Raw genomic sequence first — 11,397 nt, 5'->3', positions numbered from 1 at the left:
ATCACTTCCCTACTCCTGCTGGCCACACTCTTTCTGATACAGGCCAGGATGCTGTTGGCCACCTTGGTCAGATGATACAGTTTGCTTTAAATATAATGATTTCTCCAGGAAGAAGAGATAAAGGACTTGTATGAGAGATACATTACATTCTAAGTGGCAAAACAACATCTCAATGGTGAGTAGCTTTTCAAAGACGACTTTTTATTTGACCATGAATAAATAGCTGAATTTAACCTGCAATTGCTTCTGAGGGAACGCAAGACTCTGGATCAACCTACAGTGAACAGCAAGGACCTACAGGCAGAGAATACAGTACAAATGAAGAAATTCTTAGCTTCTTATGAAAATCAAGTATCCTAAAGGCCAAAGACTTCGGTAGGATACCCCTCAAAAAGGCCATAAGAGCTTCTGAATTCAGGTTAACTCTCAGTGTGATAATGCTAACGTCACACAGCAACTGAGGATGCTCCAGTCTATGACTGCAATGGTTGAGACTTTTCTGACAACTGTTCCTTCTTGGTATCAGTGATAGTTTTATCCGGTACTAGTAATCAACACAAACCAGTAACATACCCGCTCTGAACCTTTTCTCATTACTGAAATGTATATTTGAGGGTGAAAGGAGCAGTGACTCGTGAATATCTGAATTTTCGGTAGGAATGTTTAATGAGTTATATTACAGAAATATAAACAGGGAAAAACTATACCAAAAGAACAAGGTTACTCGGTGAGCTTCTTTTTACTTAATCAAAAAATTCCCTTTCACAGAGAAAGTTCTACTACAAAATCAGTGCCAAATGCCATATACAGAAATAAATAATGCCTTGAAAGTGCATCCAAATCTCTCAGTTACGCTTCTTGCACACACATACTCTCACTCTCTGATGACAATGTATAAAATGCCATCTGTCTTTTGCCACAGTGGGAAATAGTAGTTCCCTAATATTTATAATTTCCTAAGTATGTCAAGAACAATTGGGACTCTACTGTGCCCACAGAGAAAGCAAAGGAAATATTTTGCGAGAGACAGTAGACACCATAACAAATAAATCAGTGCAACGGACAAGAAATATCTATTGCCTACTCAGTAAAAATATCAGAGTTGTCCCTTCCTGGTTAGTTAGGCAAACCTAACTCGTAACTGAATGTATGAGAATGCAGGAATGTCCAGTGTCTGGGATAAATTAAAAGCCAGAATTCTATACAGGCCATTTATTTTGCAGCTGCTACAGAAATAGAAGCCCGTAGCAAATTCCAACAGCAGGCTACTGAGCAGACAAGAGGATCTAAGATATGAGAGAAATTCATCTATGAAAAAACAATGAGGTGAACTTATAGTTTTTTGCTAACAAAAAACATGACTCACACAACTAGAATTACCTAATCACAAATAGTCTTCAGGAACAACTTAGTTACAGCTTCAAAGGCAGACAATGGCAGTAGTACATGATGCAAATTTGTCTAGTTATGAAGGCATAGCACTACTTGTAATAGAATTATAATAATAATACTTGTGGGGGAGCCTGATGGTAAAATGAACAAAATTAATTATATTGGATGAAGAAATGTGTTTTATTTTCTCCTGTTGGAAATTAATATGCTCCCTGTCATCTTTAAAACATAATTCCGACTCAATCTAATGTTTTAATTGATATTTCTGAACTGCTTAGTTTTCAGAAACTTGCAACAAAGAAATACATATATAAAAACTTTGCTCTGGATTTGTGAATCTATTTATACAATAGCTTAACTGTTGGATTGTCCTGCCAGGCTTTGAGAATGTATATGCAATGCTTTTCTCTGCTTGAGGGACTGAACATACACCTTGAAGGAAATTGTTCATACCTTTATGCAATAGGGTATTATAAGCAATTGCTCTTGGACAATCTTGTTGATGTTACTGTAATTTGAATATGTCATAATATTTAGATTCATGTAATAGATTCAAGTAATTATTCAGATAAAAAACCCCACACTGTAAAAGACTGTAAAAAAATCACATATTTGATTTAAACTCCACTTGTTATGAACTGTCCCTAGTATTAGGCTATAAAGTTTGACTTTTTCTTGTTTTCTGGATCAGTGCATATTTTCACAGGTCATAGCAATTGAAACAGCATGAACAGAGGAGACTGATAGGGACCTTCTCTCTGTCCTCTCCTCACCCCGTTATCTTCTGCCCCAGACATTCTTATACAATCGTGAGGAACTGGTAAATATTAGTGTTCTTTTTCATGACTATTATGTGCTCTCTGTGTGTTTATAATTCATTACTTGCTAAGGGGTAAAATAAGAATTGTTTGTAAGCATGACAAAGTAGGAAAGGCAAAATGATGACCTAGATAAAGAGCATCTCAAACACTCAAACCTAATAGCAAGGGCATCGGCTGTAAAGAAACTACTGCTCTGTTGCTAGCTTGTTTACTATTTTGTTTCAAAAATGTTATTTTTTATATCACTCTGAATGTGTTCTGTCATAGACTACTAGCAAGGGTTTACACTTGAACCTATCACGTTAGCCCTATCGCTGAAGGGCGGATTAGAAGGGGAAGAAATTTAAGTGTGGTTCTGCTGTGCTGTTTCAATTCAGCAAGGTGCAAGTCACACCTGTCATTTCACAGGTGAACTTGAGAGGGACGGGCAGAAGTCCAGAGTACATCTAGCCATTTAGCCATGACACCTACACCCATTATTTTTGCTCAGGATTTTTTTTCTTTCAGAATTTTTTTTTATAATTTTTTTATTAAATGGGCTACTAATTGACAAAATTCCATATATACATAAATACTTGAGATCTGCCAGACATGACAGAATGAATGTGTTTCTCAGTGATATAGTTTATATTTTATACAGACTATCAGAACAAGCAAAATGTGTATCACAGACATTTTTAATTAGGTAAGAAAATGTAAACTGTTTACATGCAAATGCAATCCTACATGCTATGACATCCAAAAATATACACATGTACAGGTTTACAACCGGAGTGACTTATTTGCGGTTAGGGCAAATGCATACATTACTAGCCTTCTCAGCACAGCAATATTAAAACACCTGCTGCATGACGGATGATGTAACCTAAAGTTCACCAGCAGCCTTACACTGTGAGCAATTACAGATTGCTTTTGTTATTAATTTTAAATGGGCTACCACACTTCATTTGCACAGATTTTTAATTGCACACATACCACGCCCCACAAAACTCCACGTGGGCCATAGGTCCTTGAAGCGTTGCTACATCTGAATTGTTTCAAAACAACATGTTAGTTTATTAGGGGAATCAAGCTGTTCTGAGTCTCAAAAGGGCACAGGAAAATGCATAACGCTTAGCAGACTGCAGTACTACAGAAGGGCACCTACCGAGAAAGCTAACAATAATTGAACATTCTTTTTGACAAAGGAAAAAAGCATAAAACAGTCTAATCCTTACTGTTCTACATATGCTAAGCCATCCCCAAAAGCTTGTATACACTAGCATAAGTATAGCTGCAAATGCTAAAATGCTATCAAAAAAAAAAGCAAGCCCTGGTTGGTATTTTACATTTTCAAATATGCATGCAGTTTACATGGGGATTATTTTCTTTGGATATTTCTTCTGTAACTTTTTTTTTTCCTGGAGAGGGAGACTCAATTAAAACAAACTAATCTGAAGGTGGAGCACAATATGCTTGAATATACAGTGTGCAGATTAGACTGAAAAATAGCTTAACTACACAATCAAAATTTATGAGGTAGATAACTCAAAACGATTTTTAAGAATATTCCTGTTAAAGAGATAGTAATTCCAGAAATAAACATGCATATGAGATATATCAATTATACCTTTAATGTATTAGTTATATTAAACATATTACTGCACTAATACTGAATAAATCCTAACATTTACCATTGTATACTCAGTTCTTACGATCTTTTTAAAAAATTATCATGAATAAATGCAAAGTCTTTTTTTAAATTGTCGCCATCCTGAGTACTGTTTTCCTCTTAATCACCTTTGACAGTTGCTAGAACAAAGAAATTATTTTATTCTCTTCCTTATGTGAATACCCCAGTGTGCGACCACAGATGTTCAGCTCTCAGGGATTGATTTCAAGCCTGAAAGTCCAGGAGGACCACATGTGCAAGTATCATTACCTTTCAAAGGCGTCAGTTCCTCAATGAACCCGCTCGGAAGCAGTTGTTTTTAAAGACAAGTGGAAAGACACTTAACTGTCAGAGACATACCATGAGCACTACAATGACAACTTAGACTAGAAAATGTCACCTGTCATTGAAGGCCTGGTTGAAGGATAAATTAGCTTTAAAAAGATAATTAAAACAGGCTTTGCCAAAATGAATGTCTGGCCTAACCACTTTGAATATGCTTTTTTATCATGGCTTATTCACAAGTAGCGTATCTTTTTGATGTTATGCCTTTCAAGTACAAAGAAATTCAACTTGGCAATGGCATAAAAATGTAAATGCATTCCATAAGACGAACACAATGGGAAGTATAATCTTTTGATAAAGGCAATGCTTAGGGCAGCCAGAATAAGACACCACCACATGCAGAATTCCCGTGTTGTACAAACAAACATTCTGCATCTGTAGCGCTCAGCTCTGTGAGACATCACCACTGACAGGAACATTAAAAGCTGTTGCTTAAGTGCCAGCTCTGTGCTGAGGCTTGCTGCTGAAGAGATAGAGTGAGGGATTCTGGAAGAGGAGAGGGGGATTTGCAGTTGCAGTGCAAGTCTTAGCCATTGCACCAACTGCACCAACTTCAGGCTCTCGACTCTTCTTTACAGAGGAGCTGTGGGATCAGATTCCTGAGGATGGCTGAGCTGGTCTAGCAGAAGCTGAGCAAAGCATCCTTCCTATTGCCCACATGCTACACAGCAAAGAGCGCAACACGGGGGCAATTGTCCAAGGGCAGTTCAGTTTAAGAAGTTACCATGGACTCCAGAGTGGAGTACAAAAATTTCCTCTACTTTGAGAGGAAATTTTGACAAGTGTAGGAGGCTTCACAGCATTTAGTCAGACTGTGAAACAAATGTCATTAATGACTAATATTTATTTATGATTTTAGCACTTTAGTGTATAGGAATATCTAAAGATAAATCTTACATGAAAGACCAGCTGCATCCTACTTTCAGTCTTAGCAACCACTTAGCCTTGTTTTACTTTTGGTTCCCATGAGAAAAAACCCTAGGACCTCTTCTCTCGAAAGACAGATATATGCTTTGGAAAGAACTAAAAACCCACGTCAGTTTAGAAAGGGGCAAGCCCCTGTCACTACATCTGCGCTGCAGACATTTTTCTGTTTGGGTTTTGGTTTGTCTCCTTTTTTTCCCCCTGGTATAATGCAGCATAAAAAGGATCTGTCATAAGGATTGCTGTATCAATGGTTTTCACTGCAAGCACTAAATGTGCTTTTTCTTAACTACATCTGAAGGAGAAAAAAAATCATGAACAAATCACAGAATCATTAGCTTTTTGGAAGAGCATAATGAGTGATTTTGGTAGAAATTATGAAAAAAATATATGAAAACTATTGTAGAAACTATCACCTTCTTCTACAGTCATACCTACAATGTAATTTGGAGAAGAAAAAAAAAAGGAAAAAAAGGTAAATACACATATACGTACTTACATAATGCATATGTGTGTGTACCTGAAGATGATATTGAATGTTAAGGTGTGTATAACAAGGTAGTAGTTTCTAGTATGTTTAAAAGGAATAATTTTCACTGAGTGACAGCAAACAAGAATGTTTGTGTACATGTGTATATCATCAGAGATTTTTTTCTAACCTTATTCAGCTATGGACAACCTACACTTGTTTTGGCCTCTACCGATTCAAGTCTGTATATTAATTTTCTCTACATCAGAAGTCCACTATTTCCTGTTACCCCAGATCGGTAACAGTAGCCCTGGGGATTCTCAGCTCTGAGATGCACTTCTTCAGTGTGTGATGCCTCTGGTCAAATGCAAGTGGTTTGCATTCTACTAGTGGTGTGCACCTTACAATTATGAAATCCTAAATCTCAGAAATGTCCATCAGTCATTCTACTCTGAAAAGCCACGTAATATTAATTTTTATGAAAAACTACGGTAACAATATAGTTGTAAAAGAAAACTGTGTAGGATAAAGCTACGACTCTGTTAGTTCCTCTTTGAAGTAAGTTCAGAAAAAGACTACTACTATCATAGACGTTAGATTACACCTTGTTACGTTACATCTCTATTTAGCCATTTTCAGCAGATACTTTCCCCAGTTGTAAAAGTTATAGATGTCTAGTACAAATGAATGGTTGTGATGGAAGATAATGTTTTGTGAAATGACTAGAAGCAGTTCGTTGATTTAAAGGTGAGACAGAAGCTTGCTGTTCCTAGGATATGGGCATTGTAAGGATATATCTTCTGTATTGAAGAAAAAAAATCCTATTATTAAGCGATACTGTATTAGGGAAGAGTCATTTCATGTCCTACTTTAGGTCCACTTTAGAAAGCAATCCTAATGATGCCCTAAACATTGCTAGCAGTCATGAAACTTGAGTTAGTACAACTAGAAACATGTAGGTTACAATAAGACACAGATATAACTCTACAGTAGCACAAAAATAGCAAAAGATCATAACTGAAAGATAAGATGCAGTAACTTGACGCAGCCATATATGAATAAGCTGTGCAGATTGCTCCAACTACCAATGGGACCCTGTGGGCTGGAGTGATATATCCATGTAAATTAGTGTGCAGTGAAAAAGGGAGCTAAGTTGGAGCTGATTACCTGGCCCCTCTCAGCAAGTTATGAGACTAATCACCCACCAACATATTTGAAAAACACATTCCAAATAAATAAGTAGATCAGCCAGTCTCACATTGCGAATGGGGAACCAAACTGAGCAAAAGGCTTATCAGTAGTAATAATAGCAAACAGTGAACTTGCACTGGATTTTCTACCTAGGAACAATGACCTCAACTCATACCACTGATAGGGACAGTACTGAGAAATCCACTTAACCTTCTATTTTTTTACTTAACTTTCTATTTTCAGCCACTTTCAATTACAGCCTCTACCAGTTTCGGACTGATGATTCCTAACTTTGCAAAGCCTAAACTTCTCATAAGCAGAAGTGTTTAGTTTGGACAATAGAAGCATAATTAAATTCACGAACATTTGGAGGCTTTCAGTAGAGATTTGAAGATTATCTCCAATATCTCCCTGTACTTGGCACCATTCTTGATATTTCTTTTACGATTAATTCCTCCTAAAATCTCGAAATCTGCTAATCCTCATCTCTACTGCACTGTCTGCATATATCACCTTAATTTAATCTGTTAAAATCCTTCTTCTGTAAACTTAAAATGATGTGTGGTGTGAGTTTTAATGTCAACCAACTTCCATGTTGCTGTACATGAAAATTCAAATAAAAAAGCTAGCTGTAGGAGTAGAATGCAAGGAAATATTCTTGAACCTTGAAAAGCAGTGAAAGCTCAATACTGATTATTTCCTTTCTTTCTAACTGCCTTCTTAAGGACTTTCTCCTATTTCTAGCTTTCTTCATGCCAGAATTTAAAAACACACTACTGTTCAACATTACTAGTGTTCCCCTTAAACATACCAGACAGGAGAACTGATTCTGTACTGTCCTCACAAAACTCTTTATTTCTTTTTGGGTTTAGTTTACATTTTTTTCCTTTGGCTTTGAAAATTCTTTTTGAAATCTTCTTTTGAAAACAGCATTTTGCCATGTCCAGCTACATCATTCTCTTCCACTTCTATTCCTTTTCTATTTTAAACTCACATTGTATTATCAACTGTTTGTGCAAAATAACATTTTAGAAGATCTGATTTTGTGTAAGAGCTATAATAATCACAGAAAACATTTTACTATATTTTGTTAGTTTTAAATACAGCTGTTAAAAAGAAGTGGAGTGCACACAACAAAGCTAAGTACACCAGGAGTCTGAGCTGTGTAAAAAAAGTGTTTCAAAATTCACACAAAAAAATATAGCAAAAAAGAATGTGGTAACGAATCTGGTAGATTAGAGAAACAATGTATATCCATTGACAGGGCTCTGGCTTGTGAGAAAAAAAATGGGTTTTTTTTAATACTCCCCGACATTAAGCTACCGGTATGATCAGGGACAGTCACTTCATTTCTCTGAGCTTTTGTCTTCTTCCTGCCTCTGTCCTGTCTATATAGATTGTAAATTCTTGGGATCGCTTCATATCAGAGATGGGATACTAATCTCTGAGTCTCTACATGTTATTAAATACAGATATTAATAAACAATAAAGGAACAGACTTTCTGATATTCACATTGGATTAACTATTTATTATTTATTAATAATAAAATTAGCTTTTAATTCTTTTAAGAACTAGATAAATTCTGTTAAGGTGAAATTAGAGTTGTAAAGAAGATAGAGATCTCCAATTGCAAGCTCTTCCCGATTTCCTAAAAACTGAATGTTGATTAAAACAACATCTTTTTCAGGTTAAGAAGAACTCTCCTTGATAGCTTTCCTTGCGAAAAATATGCTTTAGCTACCTAACGTAATGCTTGATAACTTAAATGCATTCCAAATTAGGTATTAAAAGCATAAAAAGCACAGTTCTATAGGCAAAGCTTTATTTGCAAATGTAAAGAAGAAAATGGAGAAATACATTTAAAAACAGAGAAAAAAAACCACCTTTGTCTATTTGGTGTGCATATTTGTAATCACAAAAGTATTCCTCTGGAAAACTTAAAAATCTCAAAAATAATGCAGAAACTGTTTAGAATAAACTATGAGGTGGCAATCTGAAAGTAACAAGGTATTCTGGATTTTTCTCCTCTCAATTTCACTGTAACTAACCGAAGGAGCATCTGTGACCGACAAAAAAATTTTTCCACAGTGGAATGAAGTGGAGCAATGTGATGGCCTGCTTTGACATCAGCACTATTAATATTATTGGATACTTTTAAAAGAAAGCATTTAACAAATGCTGCCCCTTTCCAACAAAAAGTGACGTTCGGTGACATTGTTGCAAAAAAGAGAAAAAGAAAAAACAAGCTCAGCTTAAGATTTCATAAAAATGTTTCAGAAAAGGAGAAGTTTCATATACGCCTGGAATAAACATTTGACTTAACACTGTGCGCAGGCATGTGGCCTGGCATACTAAATATACATTTAATTTAAAAAGAAATTATAAGTTTCTACAAACTCACAATGAACTTATCCATAATAACAAACATACCCATGTTTGCTGCATCAACAGTTTGTGGTGTCTCTGTTGACAATTTCTGAAGGGCCTGTTCACCATCTGTCTTCTCTGATGAGCTGTTATGTCGAGACTGCTGTTGGTCTCCATCTTCAGCAACAAATGAAATTACACCTAAAACAAATAGACACCAGGTGTTACGTTAGCCGGGGCATTAGCTTTATAAAACAGACTGCCAGACATGTATGAGTATTTCCTCAGTTCAAAACTAATGAAAAACTAAGTAAAACTTCCCCTCCAGGTGTCAGCCATCCAATTATAATTTATGGTAATAAAAAATACATTTTGAGTGAGTCCAAGGAAATTAACTATTTTTTCTCCCAAAAGTGTTTTTCTACTTACTGGAACTAAAAATCAGTAATAAGAAATACAAGCAAACACATTTTTCAAAGATTATAAAATATGGCAGACAATAATAGTATCTTTCCTTCCAGCACAATTATCAATGCATTGTCTTGATTGTTTCTGTTATTTTTTTACATCACAGTGTCTCATTCTACTGCTATAAGATAATAAATGCAATAGTTAAAATATTCCTGTCATACATTTTTGTATTGTAATCAAGTATTTAGGGAAGATAAAATACATAGAGATTGTAAAAACAGGATTTTTAAATTGGAGTGAAAAATCTCTCCAGTTAAAAATGCAGATTTCTATTTGATAATACAAAATCTAATAAAAAAATCTAGTATGTACATGGTTCCTTTAAACAGCACTAATGTTATTCTGGAAGATTTGATATACCAGTTTTAAATAATCAGGTTTTGTTTCTTGCATTATGTGCCTCCGAGTAAGAATTTTAAATCTACACAACTTCTTGCAAATACTAGATATCATTACTATTTTATCTAAATGACTGTCCCTCAGTATTTCAGTATGTTCTGGAGAGTTTCAAAGCCGAAAGAAATATATGTTGCAGGTTTAATTCTTGCCTCATATGTGTGATGAAAAACTAATTTGAGGAGGTGACTTATTTTACGATATTATACAGTAAGAAATTTTCCCATTCGAGATCATTAGAATATATGTGAAATGGTCTCCCAAAGGGAACTTATGCAACTGTATCTTATTAAGGGTTTGGGAAAATTAGTCATAGTGGAGCTATTTTAATTTGAAACGGAGAATTAATATCATTTTATGAGAGTCCCAGAACAATTTGATTTGAAAATACCTACATTCAATGGTATTTTTTGTTTCTCCAGCTTTGAGTGGGATAGATGTGTGGTAACAGATCACATGGCAGAGAGGACGTGCTGTGCTCCCTGACTAGCTGAACTATACATCTTATGAGCAGACACAACTAAAGCTAAATAGCAAGGCTCACGTGGAACCTGGAAAAGGGAGCAGCGGTAAGGGGGAGGGACGGCACCACACTGGTCACAACCAGCTCAGGAAGCCGCCGTGACTCTACCAGCCAGGAGCTGATCAAGCTTGCTGTACACATACCTGCACACACCCATCCCATTTACAATCCTCAAGGCTTAACTTTCTTCCCTCAGTCACACACTTATGCAGAAGGCTGCATTAAACCTTCTAGTTTAATTTCATTTCAGGAGAGATCAATCTTAATAAAATGGCCTCACGGTTAGGTTTGATAATTATATTATGCTAGAAGGATGTTACTCTTAAAAAAAAAAAAAAGAAAGAAAAAGAGGCAAATAAAACATAACTGAAGTCAAATGCTACCAGGGAGTCTTAGAAAAGCAACATTTGTTCATTATATGCTCAAAGGTAGCTTCACGGATTTGATGGATGGACTGCCCGGCGGGTGAGGAATCTGTTGGACGGTCACATCCAGAGGGTAGTGGTCAACGGCTCAATGTCCAGATGGAAATCAGTGACGAGGGGTGTCCCTCAGGGATCCGTATTGGGACCGATACTGTTTAATATCTTCATCAATGACATAGACAGTGGGATCGAGTGCACCCTCAGCAAGTTTGCAGACAACACCAAGCTGAGTGGTGCAGTCGACATGCCTGAGGGACGGGATGCCATCCAGAGGGATCTGGACAAGCTCGAGAAGTGGGCCTGTGTGACGCTCAGGAGGGTCAACAAGGCCAAGGGCAAGGTCATACACCTGCGTCGGGGCAACCCCCGGTATCAATACAGGCTGGGGGATGAAGGGATTGAGAGCAGCCCTGCCGAGAAG

The 11,397-nt window shown here is 36.4% G+C and overlaps 1 protein-coding gene across 1 annotated transcript in view; it reads right to left on the bottom strand.

Annotated features, from left to right (window-relative positions):
- The window catches only part of CFAP47 (cilia and flagella associated protein 47), a 382,585-nt gene that overhangs the window by 143,413 nt on the left and 227,775 nt on the right, over positions 1-11,397 (bottom strand). Inside the window, 1 exon segment of the mRNA XM_019473044.1 lies at positions 9,225-9,362. Within this exon segment, the coding sequence (XP_019328589.1) occupies positions 9,225-9,362 (138 nt within the window).

The sequence above is a fragment of the Aptenodytes forsteri genome, unplaced genomic scaffold, assembly GCF_000699145.1.
Source record: "Aptenodytes forsteri isolate BGI_AS27 unplaced genomic scaffold, ASM69914v1 Scaffold2, whole genome shotgun sequence".
In the NCBI taxonomy this organism is placed as follows: Eukaryota; Metazoa; Chordata; class Aves; order Sphenisciformes; family Spheniscidae; genus Aptenodytes; species Aptenodytes forsteri.
This window is presented reverse-complemented; position numbering and strand designations above follow the sequence as displayed.